The sequence below is a fragment of the Xiphias gladius genome, chromosome 10, assembly GCF_016859285.1.
Source record: "Xiphias gladius isolate SHS-SW01 ecotype Sanya breed wild chromosome 10, ASM1685928v1, whole genome shotgun sequence".
In the NCBI taxonomy this organism is placed as follows: domain Eukaryota; kingdom Metazoa; phylum Chordata; class Actinopteri; order Istiophoriformes; family Xiphiidae; genus Xiphias; species Xiphias gladius.
Genome location: NC_053409.1, coordinates 9290889 through 9308407, shown reverse-complemented (window position 1 = coordinate 9308407; position 17519 = coordinate 9290889). Strand labels below are relative to the sequence as shown.

Below are 17519 nucleotides of genomic sequence, written 5' to 3'. Positions count from 1 at the left end.
GCATCCTTCCAAACTACCCTGTTTTGTGTAATCAACATCTGTTGTGACAGGCAACCTCCTCCTTTCTCAGAATGGCCCACTTCAGATAATGAGTGTCATACCAAACTGCAGGGCAAAGGCTGATTTTACTCCTGTTTTTACTCCTCCTCTCTGGCCTCCTCTCTCACTATCCTCTGTTCCCTCTCCTATCATTCAAGACGTCCATTATGGAGAACTTTGAAAAAGAGAGACAAACTCTCTCACAACATTGTCAGTGAACACAACGTGGGGGTGGTAGATGAAACAGAATACAGTCTTGTCTTCTTTAGTGAGTGTATAGGATCTTTCACAGTTGACTTATAAACACTAAAATTCTTGTGAATGCCTTTATATTAGAGTCAGATTTGAGTTATTCAAACAAAACATACTGCTTTATGAGACTTTTTTTTCCTTTTTTTCTTTGCTTATAGTTTCTCCCCCTATTGCCATATGGATTCATTTCCTCACTTTTATTCTGCACTGATACCTCCATATTTTGCAGGCCATGCTTAGAGCATATGCACTCTTTATTCATGAAAGCGAATACACTCAAAATATGGACATAGCCTCTACTGGTAGGTTTGATTGATTCATACACCATACTCCATACCAATGGTTTAGGCGCCATCTCCTGGTAAATTTGGTCATCTCAGAACTCAGGGTGAGTCTCACTTGTAGTTTTTGTGACCTCAATAAAGAGCCAATATGTCTATTTCTTTATAATATTAGACATCATCTCAAAATACCTAATCTAAAAAAAAAACATTGTTTGATAATGTAACGTAATAAAGATGGACAGCAGCACAGATGGTAAAGCATTTCTTTATAAAAGTAGACATTATTTAAGTTTGAAAAGATTTCCCACTCAGAACTTAAACTCCATTTTAACTCTACAGTTTAGGCTCCGTCTTCAGTGAGATGTGTCTACAATGTATAAACAAAATAATTTTCCCAGCTTAGCCTCAAAATTAATTGCCTCCAAAATAAGACAGATAGGTTCAGACAAGCGAAAGTGTGAGATTATTTATTGGAAATGATTAACGGATGCATCCAATTTCTTTAAACTTAAGATTCATCTCAGAACATAAACACTTTTTTTTCCATTTCCAAGATGGATTTGCTGTCTGCACAACCAAGTAGAACAAATTATTTTGAAAATCCATTGATATCATGAGCGCGCAGAACTCTGTTCAATTTAGCATAACTCTAAGTTTACTTTAACTGCAGCAGAGCTCCTCTACTCAAAAAATGTGCTTGTGTTCTTACATAAATTCATAAAAACCTCCAGTTTAAAGTGTCAAGTGTGCAGCGACATGAATGAGCAGTGAAGCTGTTATAGCTTTTTTTCTCTCTTATAAGTGTCTCCATAGCAGGGTGTGAATATCAAAAAATAAAAGTCTCTTTAATCAGGAAGTTAGGTTTCATTTAGCAATGAGAATTAATAAGGAGACGCGCAATATTTTTAATAGAGGCTTTGACTACTGTGTGACTAGCTGCCTGAGCTGGAGTTAACTACAGTAAGGTATAGTGAAGGCACAGGCATTGGTGTGCATTCGTATCGCACGAGACATTGTTGTTGTTTCAGCTAGAACACTACACCTGCATTTAATAAACCTTTTTTATAGCAGACACTTTTACCCCATTTACACTTCTCAAGCAGTAAAAAGCGCAGGTGTATTCGACAACATTAACGCCTATTCCATGTAAGTGTCCCAGTGAGCCATATCAGTGAGCCAGCATGTACAGTACAGTACCAAAGCCCTGGAGCTGCAGGGAAATGAGTCTGTCTATGGGCAACATCTTATAATGGTGCAGACATTGTATTTGTCATAATAATGTAATAATATATTAATGATAACATTGAAAAACTAAACTGTGGTTATCCAGTTTCTTTTCCATTTCAAAAATGCATGCCCAATGTGTCAAAGCTGCACTGCAGATATTAGAACATATATAACATTGTTCTATTGTTGAAATGCATTATGATTATGTGAGGCTACAGTACGTCAATATTTGCACTCAATTTAGGTTCAGTTTACTATTTGCTAAGATTAACCCGTACACTGGCTGTGAGTGGCTTTGCACATATCTTTTCTTGAAAAGAGAAGTCATCAAGAGTGTAGTGAACTGATTATTATTTGGCAGCCACTAAGGGAAAAAAAAGTATCTGCTTATTTCCTTATTCTTCTGTTGGTTTAAATTAAAGATATTTAAATTTGTTCCCAGTAAATTATATGAACAAATGCTGTATCAAGAAGATGCATTCCCATTTCTTGTACTGTAGTGTTTAACTATTTTAAACACCAGAGGGCGCTTGGGAGCTATTACTACAACCAGACCCGAGCCTCCTTTTATCAAACGTCTTTTGTATCAAAGAAAGTGGAATCTAGAAATCCGTTGTAGATTTAAGCTAGGCACCAGTCTCTAAGCTCTAGTTTACTGGTTGTAGACAGTACAGTGCACTGAAGCTAGTCTTTCTCGAAAGGTATGGGACTCGGGAGACGAAACCCCTCTCTGAAAAATGTTATAACTTGGCCTTAAACTAGAAAATAGTAGTCAAGTATATTGAAAGGTTCAAATAATTCGTAAAAAGGTAAGCGAAGAGACCGATGGAAGTGAAAGGTGGGACGGTTATAAACAAGGAGGCGTATTCATATAGTTTGAACCCTCCTCTCTGTCAGTCTGCGCTTCCGTGTTTACACACCCACAAAAAAACAGGACACTAGCGGCCGTTGGATGAATGTTTACCGAGCAAGCATAGAGTGGTGGAGAGGAAAGTGACAGTCACACTGGAGGCTTGGTATATGGTGAAACACAGGTGATTTCAGCTTCCACGGTTGCAATTTACAGCGGAATGTTCACTCGAAGGGGGCATGGAGACGTCAAGAAATCTACACAGAAAGTTCTGGACCCAAAGAAGGATGTGCTGACCCGGCTCAAACACCTCCGGTCACTGTTAGGTGAGTGAAATGTCACCGGGCTTTTGGAGCTTCGCCGCCGAGCCTTAGCTAGTCGAGCTAGCTAACTGGCATCAGTCGACAGCTAACGTCAAGCGAGGCGTCAGGTTAGCTGGCAGGCTGTCACTGCGGTACTTAATGCAAGCTAGCTGACAGGTAGCATAAATTCGCACAATGGCAAAAGACTAATTTTACGGTTTGGAGTGATGGCACACTCATCGCCCGTGTTCATAGTTTTTTTTTTTTTTTTTTCACGTACTATTAATAGACAAGTGACACTGTCACAAGGCATGGATGCTAGCTAGTGGGAGCTAGCTCTTCTTGCGGTAAACTAGCCAGCCATTGCTAACTGATGCTGCCTGGTCAGAGCATCCGTCGTGGAGAAGCAGATGCCCACAACAACCTCGGTTGTCATTTAGTCCTGTATCATCCTGACTGTTTTTAAAAACGTAGCAATTGCAACTCTGTAGCTCAACACTGAGGAGCACAAACTTGAGTCGCCGTTTATATACTTAAGGATGAAGTGAGACTAGGGTTTTCCTCTAGCTGGTTGCAAGGTTCAGCTGCCATCAATTGAAAATTACGAAAAATAAATATTTATGTTTCATACTGGTGGAGTCCTTTGTGTTTTTCATTGGACAAGAACGTGCAGTACTTGACAGTCATAAAACCGTTGTCTAGCTTTTGTTCCAACCCTGTCTTCTTTCACAGTGATAATCAGCAGAGACATGCGTTTGCTCTGTAGTAGCCTGACTTGCTGTACATCAGAGTTCTGTATTACACATAATGGAACCTATTTTCAATCCACTTTCAGTGTTTTGCTCATTGGTCAGCTATCATAATGCTCTAAAGAGTCCATATAGTGGATGTCTTTGCCCATGTGAGTCTAAATGACAATTCCACTTTGCGAACCATTGAAGTAGAAATCAGCTGCCAGTTAAAGGCTTTATATCCATTCTGTTTTCCTGAAAACAGTCCACTTAAATTATGAACAAAAACAATCTAAACAATGCAGAGAGGTGCTTGGTACTCTATAGCATAACCTCTGTTGTGTTTTAAGCGTGCACATATACATTTTTCATTCCATCCCACCAGAGTAGACTAATTTTGTCAGAACCAAGATGAGGACTTTAGCATACAGTATCAAACAGTAATTTTATTCTCAGAGCATCACAGACATCGCATCACCAGTCAGTGGGTACTTTGGGAAAGTGTGGAGGGGAAGAAAGTTGTCAAGAGGGAATTTTGCGGGACATAGGAAAACTACAATAGATTCATTGTAAGTACAACATATTGTATGATGTGCCTTCTCAACAGAACTTCAGTCAAAGTAGGTCAGTTATGCTCAGGTATTGCTCTGTACCATAGAGTTTGTGTCTTGTAAGGATGAACATCTAGTAATGCAGATTAATGTGTAGTCTAATCAGCTCATCATATATTCATACTTACATAATTATGCTCGGTTTTAACTTCAGAATAGCTGGAAAACAGGATAAAATAAATCCTCTGTTTTTTCAAAATAAACAGAATCTGAAAGCTTTGAAGAGGAAAAAAAACACTCCTCTGGTGAGGGTGTGCAATATGGATGAAATGAATATTGTGGTATTTTGCATTATCTCTATTGATATTTACCAGAATATTGAAAAAAATGTGGTTTACAGTTATGATATTTTCAAAAAGATATGTATGTATGTATCCCAAATTTTTAGGATTTCATACTGTGACCGATTTTGTTTACATTTAACTTATATTCATTAAGATGTGAAGACTGTGAACCATACTACAACAACCCATCCTTACTGAATGGACAGTTAGGCACTTTTAGGCAAAGCTTGACAGTGAGTGAGTGCAGAACCAGGCAGTAAGTGGGAATAAGTGGAAAGGAAGAATTTCTCTGGGAACAAGGCACTTTTGAGATGTTTAGGGCTTCAACTATTTGTTTGACCGATGCACGAGTGCTTGTAACCTTTTGGTAGTGGTATATTTGCTGTTTTATTGATTTTTTTTGTACAGCAGCACAACTGTGGCAGCCAGTATCAGCTTTATAGTGTTTAGAAGCTTGTGCAGAACTGTTATAAGTTAATATGGTTAGATCTCTCTGGTATAATAGCACACCTTCAATGTCAAGACTAGTACAACCAAACTGGAGGTCAACACAGAGCTCTGCATGTCCTCTGTGTTTTTCTTTCCCTCATGTTAGAGGGAAAGTTAAAGATAAGGTTAGTCTGTATTCACTGTTGCACTGTTTGTCGAGCAACTGATAGTAGAGCCTGCATGTTGATGTCCCCCAATGCCCCAGATTTCACCATGCTTTCAGCTAGGGAAGGATTTCCTCCTGGTGCTGCTGGTTCCTGTGTGGACAGGAAGCAGTGATGAAGGACGGGGTGCTGTGGAAGAAAGGACATGGACTTGGGAATATAACTGGCCTCCTCTCATTGCATAGTGTTTTGTCTTTTTGTATATTACACCATTCATAATATAAGCAAAGAGAAACATTTACCCTGGATAAAAAGTTAGGCTGCCGGGCTTAATAACCTCATATGATGATTGTAAATGTTGGCTTTCCCAACATTAAACATAACTGTAAAAGCCTGTGACGGAGGGGGAATTTTCTAAATAGCTAGATCGTGAACAGTTTAACCTGTATTGTTAATTTTTAAAATAGGCAGTAGAAAAAGTAGTTGTCTATACTTGTCTATTCACCATACCCTAAATAGTTAAAACCATTTTAGCACTGATGATAAGAATTATTGAAATTAAATGTTTCAGATTTCAAAATGTCCCTACAATTTCTGTAAGTAAGACTTATTGGCAGCCTGTTATCCAGGTCTTAGACCTCTGTAAATTAATTGTCTATTAGGCTACAAGCATTTTGATTTGAACATTACATATGTTGTGTGTGTCTCATTGTCTCTGTGGCTTTGTACCACCAGGACCAGAATTTTTTAAAGCAAGCTTGTTGACTCTAGTCATACTATCAGCGGGATTGTAGTTGGAAGGACAATCTGTGGTATGGGCTACTTTCAGAGTGGCCCTGTATTGGTTTTCTGCTCACTGGGCAGATCTGTGGGATAGAGTGTGAAAGCTGCTGCATGTTAATTTGCTGGTCATGCCTGGCTAGATCTGGCTGCGGTTGTTAATTACAGGAACCCAGCAAACCACCTGATCACCAACTGCTTCTTTCAGTGGAGGCACAAACTGCGATTCCTCTGACTATTTCCTGCTCAGAGTCATTCTCATGCAGCAGTCCCAACTCACTCTGCATTCACTGTTGCATACCACTGCCCCAATATGTCCAGAAATAAGCCCGAAGGTGATGGTCAGAATGCCAACAATAATGTAGGAAATCTGTAACTACTTTGACTGCACACAGGAGTTGGTCTGGGGGAATACCTATTGAATCGCGACGGAGGTATTTCTCTATCTCTTGCTCCCTCCACAGGGACGTCAGAGTGCCAGGTCAGCTGTAGGCCAGTCACTGCTTGGTTGAAGGACAAAAAACTACATCACCTAATCAGCGGAATAGAAAAAGCTAAATAAATGTTTTTTGTTTTATTTTTATTCTCTCCCACTGGCGTAAGCAAGCTCAACTTGACACAGTTGGTGAACTGTACGAAAACAACAGTGAATGTGTGCAAGTGTTGTTACCGATAACAGTCAGGTATGTTTGTGGGTGTAGGTGTGTGAGTTTTCAGCCAAAGGTAATGCTTTTTTTTTTTTTTTTTTAAGAAGCTCTGCACTTATCTTTAGAAGAAATCAAATATAGTGTCATTACACTTTGCTTTCCTCCATGTTCGGGCTCTAAGTGTTACTGGGGTCAGGGTCAACTGAAAGCGCTGCTTGTATAAGAGGAAATCACAAGGTGAAGCACCAGAGGAAACAATGAGAACAGCACTGGAAGGGCTCTCAAGAAGGTCCTCTGTCTGGCTAAAGTAAAGGCTGAGATCACTCGACTTCTAATTCTCCTCTTTTCACTCAGGTTGTGAGTAACTTCAGCCTCTTATCGTCTTTTATCCCACTCGATGTAGGCATGATATCAACATTTAAGGGATTTTCTCCAAGTGTAGTTCAATAAAACTTCCATAGTAAATAGTCATTCGGTTTTATTAACATTTTAGTGTCTTTCTTGAGCCTTTTGTTTTATTTCATTCCAAGCTATCACACATTGAAGTTCACTGACGTTAATTCTGTATACTGTTGTGATAAGGATAAAAATTCATTGGTTTCTGTGCTCCAATAGTTTTCCAGTTTTTGCAGTATTTCTATCTCACAATGATACAGTAGTAATCAAGTGACTTGCTGCGGTGGTGATTGTTGAGTATTGGAGTGCGATTCACTTTCCATAATCAAATAAAGCACCCAAGTCACAAGTCAGTTTGAAGCACACCATAAAACTAATATGAATAATAACACAGTGAATTAGTTAAGCTTGCTGGACACTGATTAGCACAAATAGAATTTTTTATGTCAAGGTGAAAAAAATCTGTACAGGCTAATTTAAATTATGCCATTGGCCAAAATATAAGACAACCCTGATTGAAAGATAAACTTAGCATTTGAAACAGTATGAGACTTCCTTTCATAGGTAGAGGGCAAAAAAGTGACAATGTTAGTAGCTATTTGAGGAAGAGTGCCTGCTACTGAGGTTTGGTGACACTAGACGGCCATTATCAGGTTGTAGTTTGGTATTGCCAATTATGATAACAGCTTTTGTCATTATGGACCTGGCATTTAGCATCTTAGCGCTTTCCTTTGAGATCTGCAGGGCTGCATTTGAATTATGGGTTAATGTAAGGTGCATGATTTTAGCCTGGATACTAAATATGTAAACAGAACCATAAAGTTCTAAAGTTCTTTATTAAATTGCAGTTCAATTTACTTCCCCTTACCAAATTCACCACCCACTCCCAAGCTGTATTTGCCAGTACTGCCATCTGTGGTAAGCCAGTAATGTGGGAGTGCCAATATTAGTCAAGCTCTACTTGAGAAAGGAAATTTGGGTTTGCCTGTATATCAAAATCGAAGGCAGGATACCTGTTTTTTCTAACTGCCTAAATTTTTTTTTTGAAGGAAAAAACAAAACTGAGCACAACACATTACATGCTGAGAAATTATTGTTAAAAAGAGAGCCAAATTCATGTTTCCTGTCCTACCTAGCCCTTATTTGTTCTGTATTGAAAACTACAGCTCACATGAGTTTTACAATGTGCAAATGACCAGTGATTGGGATGTGCTGTTGTTGAATGCTAAGAAAATAATTCTTGGGCAGTTATTGAAAACTACAGCCAGCACTTGTCAGAAAACAGGTGTGTGAAGATTACTATGTTGTAAAGCAGCCGTAAAAAAAATCTCTGTGGGTGTTTTTGACAGCTTTTTTCGCTAACAATCAGATAAATAAAACTGTTTAGTTAACTGATTAAGCGTAAAGGGCGGAAATTAACTTGGTTATTTAGAACTTCAGTTTCTCTCCACTCCTGTTCCTAATGTTTTTATGTGTGTGGCTGCCTCTAAACTGATGGCACTGGCAAGATAAGCATTTGGCAGTATAAAGAAATCCTGTGCCGATGTCCCTGGATCATTAGAATTGCAAACTACAGTATGCCATGATAAAACAGCATAGCTGGTTGCAAATTATAATTATTAACTGGTCCTGGATCACCACACCTCATAGTGTCTGGTGGCCTCTTAATAGTATTGTGTAGATGCTGCAGTGTGTTTCTGTCAAAAATAATGGCTGTTTATCAAATCAGTAACAGGTCTTGCCGGTTAACAAACTTTGCAGGGATGTCATTATGGGTATGGGTCATGGGCTGCTCTGGTATATGTTTTTTAAAGCTCCAGAACGCCAGAAGAATCATTTATTTTCAGTCTCCATATACAATCAAAGAGCAGACTCTGTAATGGTCTTAAGCCTTTAAAACAGATTGGCATTAAAATATTTCATGGACTTCTATATCAAACTTGCATGACATAAATACTTCTTTTTATTTAAGTGTCTTATGTTTTTGCTTTATTGTACTTTAAATATAAAAAATAAGTCATCAACTATTTTTAAGCTTTTGCCACTGAGTACTTTTATTTTTTACCTAATATTTTATTTATTGTCTTTTTAATTAACTGCTTTTTCTAAAAAGGAGTTTAAAGCTAACTGATTATAGATTGGTTTTTATTTGTATACATGTTTAAACACATGACTTTTAAATATAAACATATAGTTAACTTCAAGGATGTATTATATTTCTAATCTACAGAAAGCTTCGGCAATGTTCTTTGCTTTACTTTTCTGTTTTTCAGTCTGTGGTATTACTGTCATGTGTCTCTGAGCTTCCTTAAAACACAAATTTCGAATATGATATAAATCACATGGTGCTGAATGAAAGGCTTTTTGATTTTAGCTGCTGGCCTGCTGGAGAGTTAGAGATGGAAAACACCAGTGCTCTGTGTTCTGCCTTGGATATTATCTGTGTGATTTTTACACAGCACATGAAAAACCAGTTTGTCTAGTTACGCTGTTTACCTGTCCTGCGTTTATAATTACCAAACCTAGCCCAAGACTTGTGGTTTACTGGGGAAGCATATGTTAACAAGATTAGATTTCAAAGTGGATTTACATTTTATGTTGCCTTTCTGAGTACCCAAGCTCTCGCTAATCTGCTATGGATTTCCAGCTCTTAAGCCAAAGGAAAATAAACATTTAACTTTGGCTTACAGTTTTAGCAGATTGCTACACAGAGTTGTTAAGAGCAAATTTTAAGTTGGCAACCCTACTGAATGGCACAGGGTGATAAACTGATGTAGAAAAGGGAAATTCTAAAAATATCTATATATACATACTAAATTGTTTTGTTTTGTTTTTTAACGTAGCACCTTTGTCTTTATTTAACATAATCTTTTCTTTGAGACCCCTGTTGATAAAATTTGTCATGTAAAAGAAGTTAGAAATCAGCTAAAGCTGAAGTTAAATGGCCATTACAATCAGTAAAATGAACCATTGCTATAACATTTTGCTTTATATTTTAAGTGGAGCAAAACAAGGACGCCTGAAAAAGTTAACACAATTTAAGTGTTTTAAAGGGACTAAGAGCGGAGAATGATATAGGTAAAACGTTAGAAAATAGACTTGTTGTTTTGTTTTCCTGTGAAACTAACCTTGTTTTCTTTATTACATTTTAATTAGGGCTTGTGTCCCTAATACAAATTTTAAAAAATGCTTCAGGCCCCGGTTTCTTTGACTACAATCTGTTTGCATCAGTAGTATAACTTCTCCGTAGATAGAGTTCCTTGCCATGAATTGTGGCATTTTATACCTTTGATGGAAAGGAAGAAAAATTAGGGAACACAGAAGATTTTGCTACACTTCACCATGTAAATTGAAACCAAATAAATTTTTTTCCTGCCCTCTATTTGAGGAAAGACAATGTCCAGGAGGAGTGATTTTACAGGGAAACGAATGTAACCCCTGTGTTGATAAAGATAAGAACTGTAGGGCTACCTGAAGAGGAGGAGTTAAAGTGGACAGTTTAGCAGCTTGTTAGTGCTAAACTGCCAAGATTAAGGCACTCTCTAATGTGTGAGCTAGGACTTGGATAAGGACAGGCTTTGCCAGTTCTACCATGACTGTTTCACACCGTGCTCTGTGTAGATTTATAGGCCCCAATCTGTTACACAGCTGGACACTGACTGCAAGTTGAGAGGCATCCACGCAGTGTTTGGCACAGTAGCATCATTATGAAATTATATGCATCATAAGAGTTGTGATTGCAGAACTGCAGGCCCTTTTAATAATAATTACATTTCTTGGTTTTGTTTTAATGCAGCTTTACATTGTACTGAATCCTGAATCATAACAATAATCATGAGTAATAATAATTCTGATAATATTCCTAATAATATGATGACACTCTGCTGTTGTATTTATTGTGAATATCCTATTATTTCAGAGCAATTACAAGCCTGTTGACATTTTAAGAAGGTTTCGTTATTACAGACAGACATACCTTATATGAATTGTGGCTCATACTGTGCCTCTGTCAACTCCATCAATGGAACATGATTTTCTCTCTCACTTTAGCTTAGCAGTATGGTAATCATTCTTTGAATATATTGCTCAGAGAGGGTAATACATGGCATGGCCAAGCCAATTATTAATAATTTCTCCTGACTAGCTATGGCAGCTCAAAATCCACAATTGCACTATTCTGCAAACTGAAAGCTATATAAGCTAAACCAACCCATAGAAGATGAGTCTCTTGTCCATATAGACAGAGAAAAGGGGAAGATGAAAAAGACTGGCACAACTTAGAGCACATACAACAGTATTAGAAGCAGCTGCGTGTTATCAAGGCCTCCAATGAGGCTTGTACAGCCTGCTACCTATTGTAACTGTAAATTGCATCATGTGACAGACTTGCTCTCCTCAGCTTGTTGCAACAGATATATGATTAACCTCCTTTCACTATGGTCAAATAACTCCGCACCCATGAGTGACAAAGTGCTGTCTGCAGCTGATTTGGTTTAGTTTTTCCTACATCATTTTTCTTTTATCTTCTCTGTGGCCACTGGTTTTTTAAAATGTGACATCACACAACACAAAAAATACAATGTACATACATTTGAAAAGGAGAATTTTGTCCCTTGTGTCTGACCTTTTTTATAGTTGAGGTACCATCTTCAAAGTGACAAATTAAAATTATGGTTAAAGAATATAGTAAAAATTGAATAAGACTTTAGCTTTCTTTTGCTTAAAAAAAACGGTGCGACTTAAAAATATTTTTTCTATTTTTAAACCACACATTGCTTTGAACTTAAGTCTTTCTGTGTTTAATATTAAAAACTTCAATCAATGAAAAGTATCGTTTTGGAATTGGTCAAAGTACTGCGTCCGTCGTCGTGGCTTTTGGGGTCTCATGCATAATTTTAGCTACATTAGTATTCGGACACGGACACAATTTTTGTAATTTTGCTTCTGTACTCCACCACAATGGATTTGAAACAAAGCCATCAAGATGTGACAGAAATGTGAACTTTCAGTTGTAATTCAAGGTGTTTAACAAAAATATCGCATTAACCGTTCAGGAATTACAGCCCTTTTTTATACGTAGTCCCTCATTTTCAGAGGCTCAAAAGTAATCGGACAGACCAACATAATTTAAATATAAGGATTGTTTTTAATACTTGGATGAAAATTCTTTGCAGACTTTGACTGCCTGAAGCCTGGAACCCATGGACATCACCAGATGCTGAGTTTCTTCCCTTGAGATGCTTTGTCAGGTCTTTACTGCAGCCGCCATTAGTTGCTGCTCGTTTGTGGGTTTTTCTGCCCTCAGTTTTGCCTTCAGTAAGTGAAAAGCATGCTCAATTGGGTTGAGGTCAGGTGACTGAATATTCCATTTCTTTGCCTTGAGAAGTTCTTGGGTTGCTTTCATAGTATGTTTTGCACCTTGCGGTAAACCGTCTGTATTTATATTCTTGAAGGTGTCTCTAGGTTTTAGACTTTAACAATGATATGCCTACCTCCTCAAGAACGTTCCTAACCTGGGTAGATGTTGTGAAGGGTTTTTCTTCACCAAGGAAAAAATTCTCCTATCATCCAATTTAGTGGTCTTCTGTGGACTTCCAGGCCTTTTGGTGTTGCAGAGCTCGCCAGTGCATTCCTACTTTTTAAGAATAAAAAAATTGGTGATTTTGCCTCCTATAGTTTCTGCTGTCTGTCTGATAAGTTGTTTTTTTTTGGTTTGTTTTCTTAGCCTAATGATGCCCTGCTTCTTTGGAATTGACACCTCTTTGGACCGCATATGTAGAGTTCCCATGAACAGCTACCAAATGCAAATTCAAAACTTGGAGTTAGCTCCAGACCTTTTATCTGCTTAATTTGTCATAAAATAATGTGGGAACAGGCCACACCAGGCCATGAAACTGATTGTCAGTCAATTGTTCAATTACTTTTGAGCCTCTGAAAATCAGGGACTATGTATAAAAATTGCTGTAATTTCTAAACGATTAATATTTTTGTTAAACCCCGTGAATTTAAGCTGAAAGTCTACATTTCAGTCACATCTTGATGGCTTCTTTTCTAACCCATTGTGGTGGTGTCCAAATAATTATGTATCTAATTGTTTTCTCAGATCATTGCCTCAAAAAAAAAAAAAAAAAAAAATCTCAAAAGAAAACACCTCTCCAATATTTCAGATCTTTCAGTGTCTTACAGTCTCACTGATTTTCTCATAGTCCTCCTGTGTTTGTAGACAAACATTTGGGGAGAGAAGCTCCCTTTCTATGGTGCATCTATCAGCTTCCACTTTAGCTACCACCCCCGTATCTCTTCTTCTATGTGTCGGTGCCCTCTAGGCATTCCGCTGCTGGGGCCCTTAAAGAGTCCTCTGTGTCTCATCTGAGCATACTGCCAAAGAAACATATCAGTCTTTTCTCTTTCCTCATCTGCTATCTGGCAAGAATATAGTGCACCTGCCGTGTTAGCAAGCCCAGAGCCAATGCAAATGAGTGTATGAGTGATCAAAGGCCTGATTAGACTGCTTTTTGAGTATGACATTGCATATCAATGATTCTGCTTCAGGTGGTCTAAACAGCATACATTGTAAGTTGCCCAGAGGGTCAAACATGGTTTGACAAAACCTTTGAACATTAAATGTGAGCTCTTACTACTGCATGCGATGTGTGCTGATTAAGTTTGAACAGGGAGCTCTGGGCAGAGTAGCCTGGCGTTTGGTTTTGATTGTGTAAATATACACAGGCTTTAGCTGCCTAGATGACATTCACCCATTTTCACTAACAAACCCAGTGTGCACACTGCTGTGTGCACTCTCTCAGTGCTTGCTGGGCAAACCCAGTTTAAAATCAGTTCATTTGAATAGCAAGCAACAGAAAGAGACACTACTATTATTCAATTATTCAACTAAGCTTAAAATTATGCTTCATTAGCCACCAGATGGATGGTGTCCCTTTTTTCCCCCTATGTTAACCTTTATGTTAAGTTGTTAAGCATTACAGGCATTCCATAGGGTTATATAATACTATGTGGGATTCAGCAGTTCAATCAACCCTTTCACCCTTGGCCACATAAGTCACAGTGAGACACAGGGAGACCCTCATTGACTTGACAACGTCTGAAATATCAGAATTCCATGTTTATCCAGCCAGAGATTGGAAAATAACAGCATAATCTTTGCACAGACATCTGAGCGGGATATTTTTCCTTAGATATTTTGTGGAACTGACAGTGCGCTGATAATTTATGCTCCCATAGAACATTTTGAGAAGACGCTCTGTTTTCTGCCCTCCATAATATTACATTATGGCCTTAAGGTCAGACTGCACATTATTATTTTCCAGCCAGTCCTCTGACATGGGGGTGGAACATCTGCCCTTCCCTTACAGTTGACAGGAAACATGTCACAAACAGTGTCGTCCAACCCAGACCTGCCATGGCTGGTCTGTTTGGCATATGTATATTAATTCCACTATAGAAGATTGCAGGTGTCTTCATTATTAAGTTATCACTGTCAGCAATATCTAGACCACGGTTGACACAGTTTTCAGTCAGTTAACGATAAGGCTGACATAATGATCCCCCTTGAAGAATACTGTACTGTAGTTTAGGCATCTGATGGGCACTAGCTGAGTATTTAACCTCACTCACTAGGAAGTAGAATTACTAGGATAGCAATTAGAGCAACAATTGACCCCTGTTTTTTTATGTTATTGAACCTGGCTGGGTTTTTCTCTTTTCCCTTTTTATAAGTTCTTCAGCCCTGTACTACAAGACATACTGTTATGTGTGAATCAGATCACTGAGTGTTGGCAGTAACTTTACATCTTTAAACAGTCAAGCTATCAGCTTATTCAGCTGTAGTCACCAGTGTTAAGACACAAGGTTTTCTCCCACCATAACAGCCCTGTGTTATCCCAGCTCTCTACAGCTGCTGTTCATCCAACACTGTTTTCCTGTTTTTGACATGGGAGTCTTGCAGACGGAGGGGTGTCAATTGAAGGACACAGTCATCTTGTTGGCTCAGAGGATACAGTGTCATCCCCTGCATTCCCAGGGCTTGGAGAACAGGTTCTGTCTCTTTCTGTCCACATGCTGTTACCTGAGAAGTTATTGAAGCCATTGGGTGAAGGGTCTCGATGGATATCAGTACTCACGATGCTTTGAACCATTGTAAGACTTGATCCTTTCAGCAAAACATTTCCATTTTACAAAAAGTAACCAGAGAACATGAAGAAAGAGAAATTCTACTCAGCCTGTAGATCATTACTGGCATAGTATGTCAGTAGTAACTGACAATTCATAAAGAATTATCACTAATTACTGGCTTTTATGAGGTTTGCTATAGCTATATGAAGCTTGGACAGTGGGTCTGTTACTAATTTGAATCAAGGAGCTAGACTGCCTTTTGTCTGAACTTCACTACTGGGAGGCTGATCAGTGTCTTGTCAGCCTTTTCTGAGATGGTTAGCGTCCACCTGACGTTCTTGCTCAGTGTCAGAGGTCCTGAGGTCTTCATTTTTTAAATTTTTCTTAAGGATTCTCCCAGCATCCATCATGCTCCAGTGGCTGGTTAGGGGTATTTTAGCAGATGGAGAGCAGTGGGTCTGAAGGCTGGAGAGCACAGGATGACAGCCTATGATGGCTCTGTGACATGCAGCATGACATATGAAATTGACCCACCCCCCATCAGCTCCTCACACATCCAACAATATTCAAGTTAGAGTTGCCTAATTATTATAGACTTCCTCTTTGTCCTTTGTCTGTCACTCTCATGTACACGGGTACAGTAGTTGCACTGAACAGGCCTGTTTGATATTAAGAAATGCTATTGTTTGATTGTTTAATAAGACATGTAAAATCTTGATTCATATTAGGTGCTACATTGTTTTCTTTGGAAATTATCTTTAAGTGACAGACTTAAGTAATGGCCTAATTATAGAATGCAGGCCAGAGCTATTCTTTGCCTGTTGTCTGACGGACTTTGGTGAACGTGAGAGCATTAAGCAAGTCAGCTTAAACCTTTTTTATCTGAACAGTAGCCCACTCTCTGATATGCATGATAAACATGCTCATGCACCTTCAAAAACAACACATATACATTGACCCTAGCACCTTCACTGAAGTTTTTTCTCACCTCTCCTTTCCTCGCCTGTTTTGCTGAGCTTTTAGGAAACCCTCCCAACAGAATTAACAGTGGTAAAAACTGAAACACGTGATAGGCCAACCACTTGAGCGCCTTCAGACCCCAGCCCTCGGGTATTAGTCTGGGTCACATTTCTGGTCCTTAATAACTGCACAACTTAAAAAGCACCTTTTATGTTTGCAGCAGCTGTAACAATGTTATTATTTAAAACAAATAAACAAAACCAAAATACAATCTGTTTGTACCCGTAAAGTGACATTTGGATAATTTTAAAACCACATTTTGCGATAAAGTGGTAGTTTTTGACTCTGAGAGCTGTTTGTCTGGGTATAAGCTCTAGTCCATTCTACACACTTGACTGCACAACTCTTCTAGTATAATTGCACATCGGATTTTCAGGCAGTTGTGCTTTTTTGGTACAGTAGAGCAGTTTATCATTCCAGCTACCTACACTGGAGACAAGTAATTTAGGTTAGCTGATGCTGCCGGATGAGATATAAACCCAAAGAAGCCGATGCTAACAACACTGGGTGAGAAGAAACCAGTATCATAAGTGTTTCTGTACAGATAAATGGATAACATATTAGCCAAATCAGTAGTTTTACTTCACCACAGACATTCTGACTTTGCATGCATCCACAGCCTCAGGTGTTGGTTGTTGCAGTTCGTGCCAAAGGGGAGAATTACTGTATGCACTTTTCACAGGCTGTGAAGCTGTATTTTGTCATTGCATGGACAATCATTACTCTTACCAAAAAAGTTTTCCTTAAGGTCCACAGTGTGTGTGAGGGTGTGCACTCATGTGTTTCAGTGTTAAATGTGAATTTAGCAGATGTGATCAGCTTCATGCCAGGAGCAAGGACCATCTAATGAAACGTTGCTTTCTTTGAGAGGTGGAGTTTGTGCATTGAATGTGTTCTTTGTGTGCAAGACGCAGAGAGGAGAAAATACAACTGAAAAATGTAGAGATCTGCAGATTCCAACTTTTTTTTCAGTGTGGAATTAGTCTCTGGCTACCTGTGAGTTTGAGAAGACTTAAAGCACTGAATCCACCTACTAGTTAAATGTTAGACCTCTTAACTTTCAAGAGCAGGTCGGCCTCCTCGGATTCCCACATGATGCCTTGCTGGTTTTTCCTACGTCGAGGCTGAAGACTAAACGCAGTCATTCCTTTACCTTGATCTTCCCATCATGTATCTTCATTATCTTTGCTTTAATCTCAGGGCAAAGACAAGTCATCTTAGTCTTTGTCTCACACGGCATAATTTCAGCACTCTGCATGAGCTGGACTGCTTTTGGGCATCTTCCAGATTGCCATGTGGTAGAGGGAGAATAGCAGCAGAAGGTGAACCTTAATTGCTGTTAATCTGCCAGGACTCCTCCTGGCCTATGT

The 17519-nt window shown here is 38.7% G+C and overlaps 1 protein-coding gene across 6 annotated transcripts in view; it reads left to right on the top strand.

Annotated features, from left to right (window-relative positions):
- The first annotated feature begins 2699 nt into the window (after window positions 1–2699).
- Window positions 2700–17519, top strand: part of ralgapa2 (Ral GTPase activating protein catalytic subunit alpha 2) — a 93944-nt gene continuing 79124 nt past the window's right edge. For 3 of the 6 annotated variants that reach the window (XM_040136521.1, XM_040136517.1, XM_040136520.1), the window contains exon 1: window positions 2700–2978. In XM_040136521.1, the coding sequence (XP_039992455.1) occupies window positions 2873–2978 (106 nt within the window). In that variant the 5' untranslated portion in view covers window positions 2700–2872. The remainder of the gene's footprint in view (window positions 2979–17519) is intronic. The other 3 variants (XM_040136516.1, XM_040136519.1, XM_040136518.1) reach the window with 1 other exon arrangement.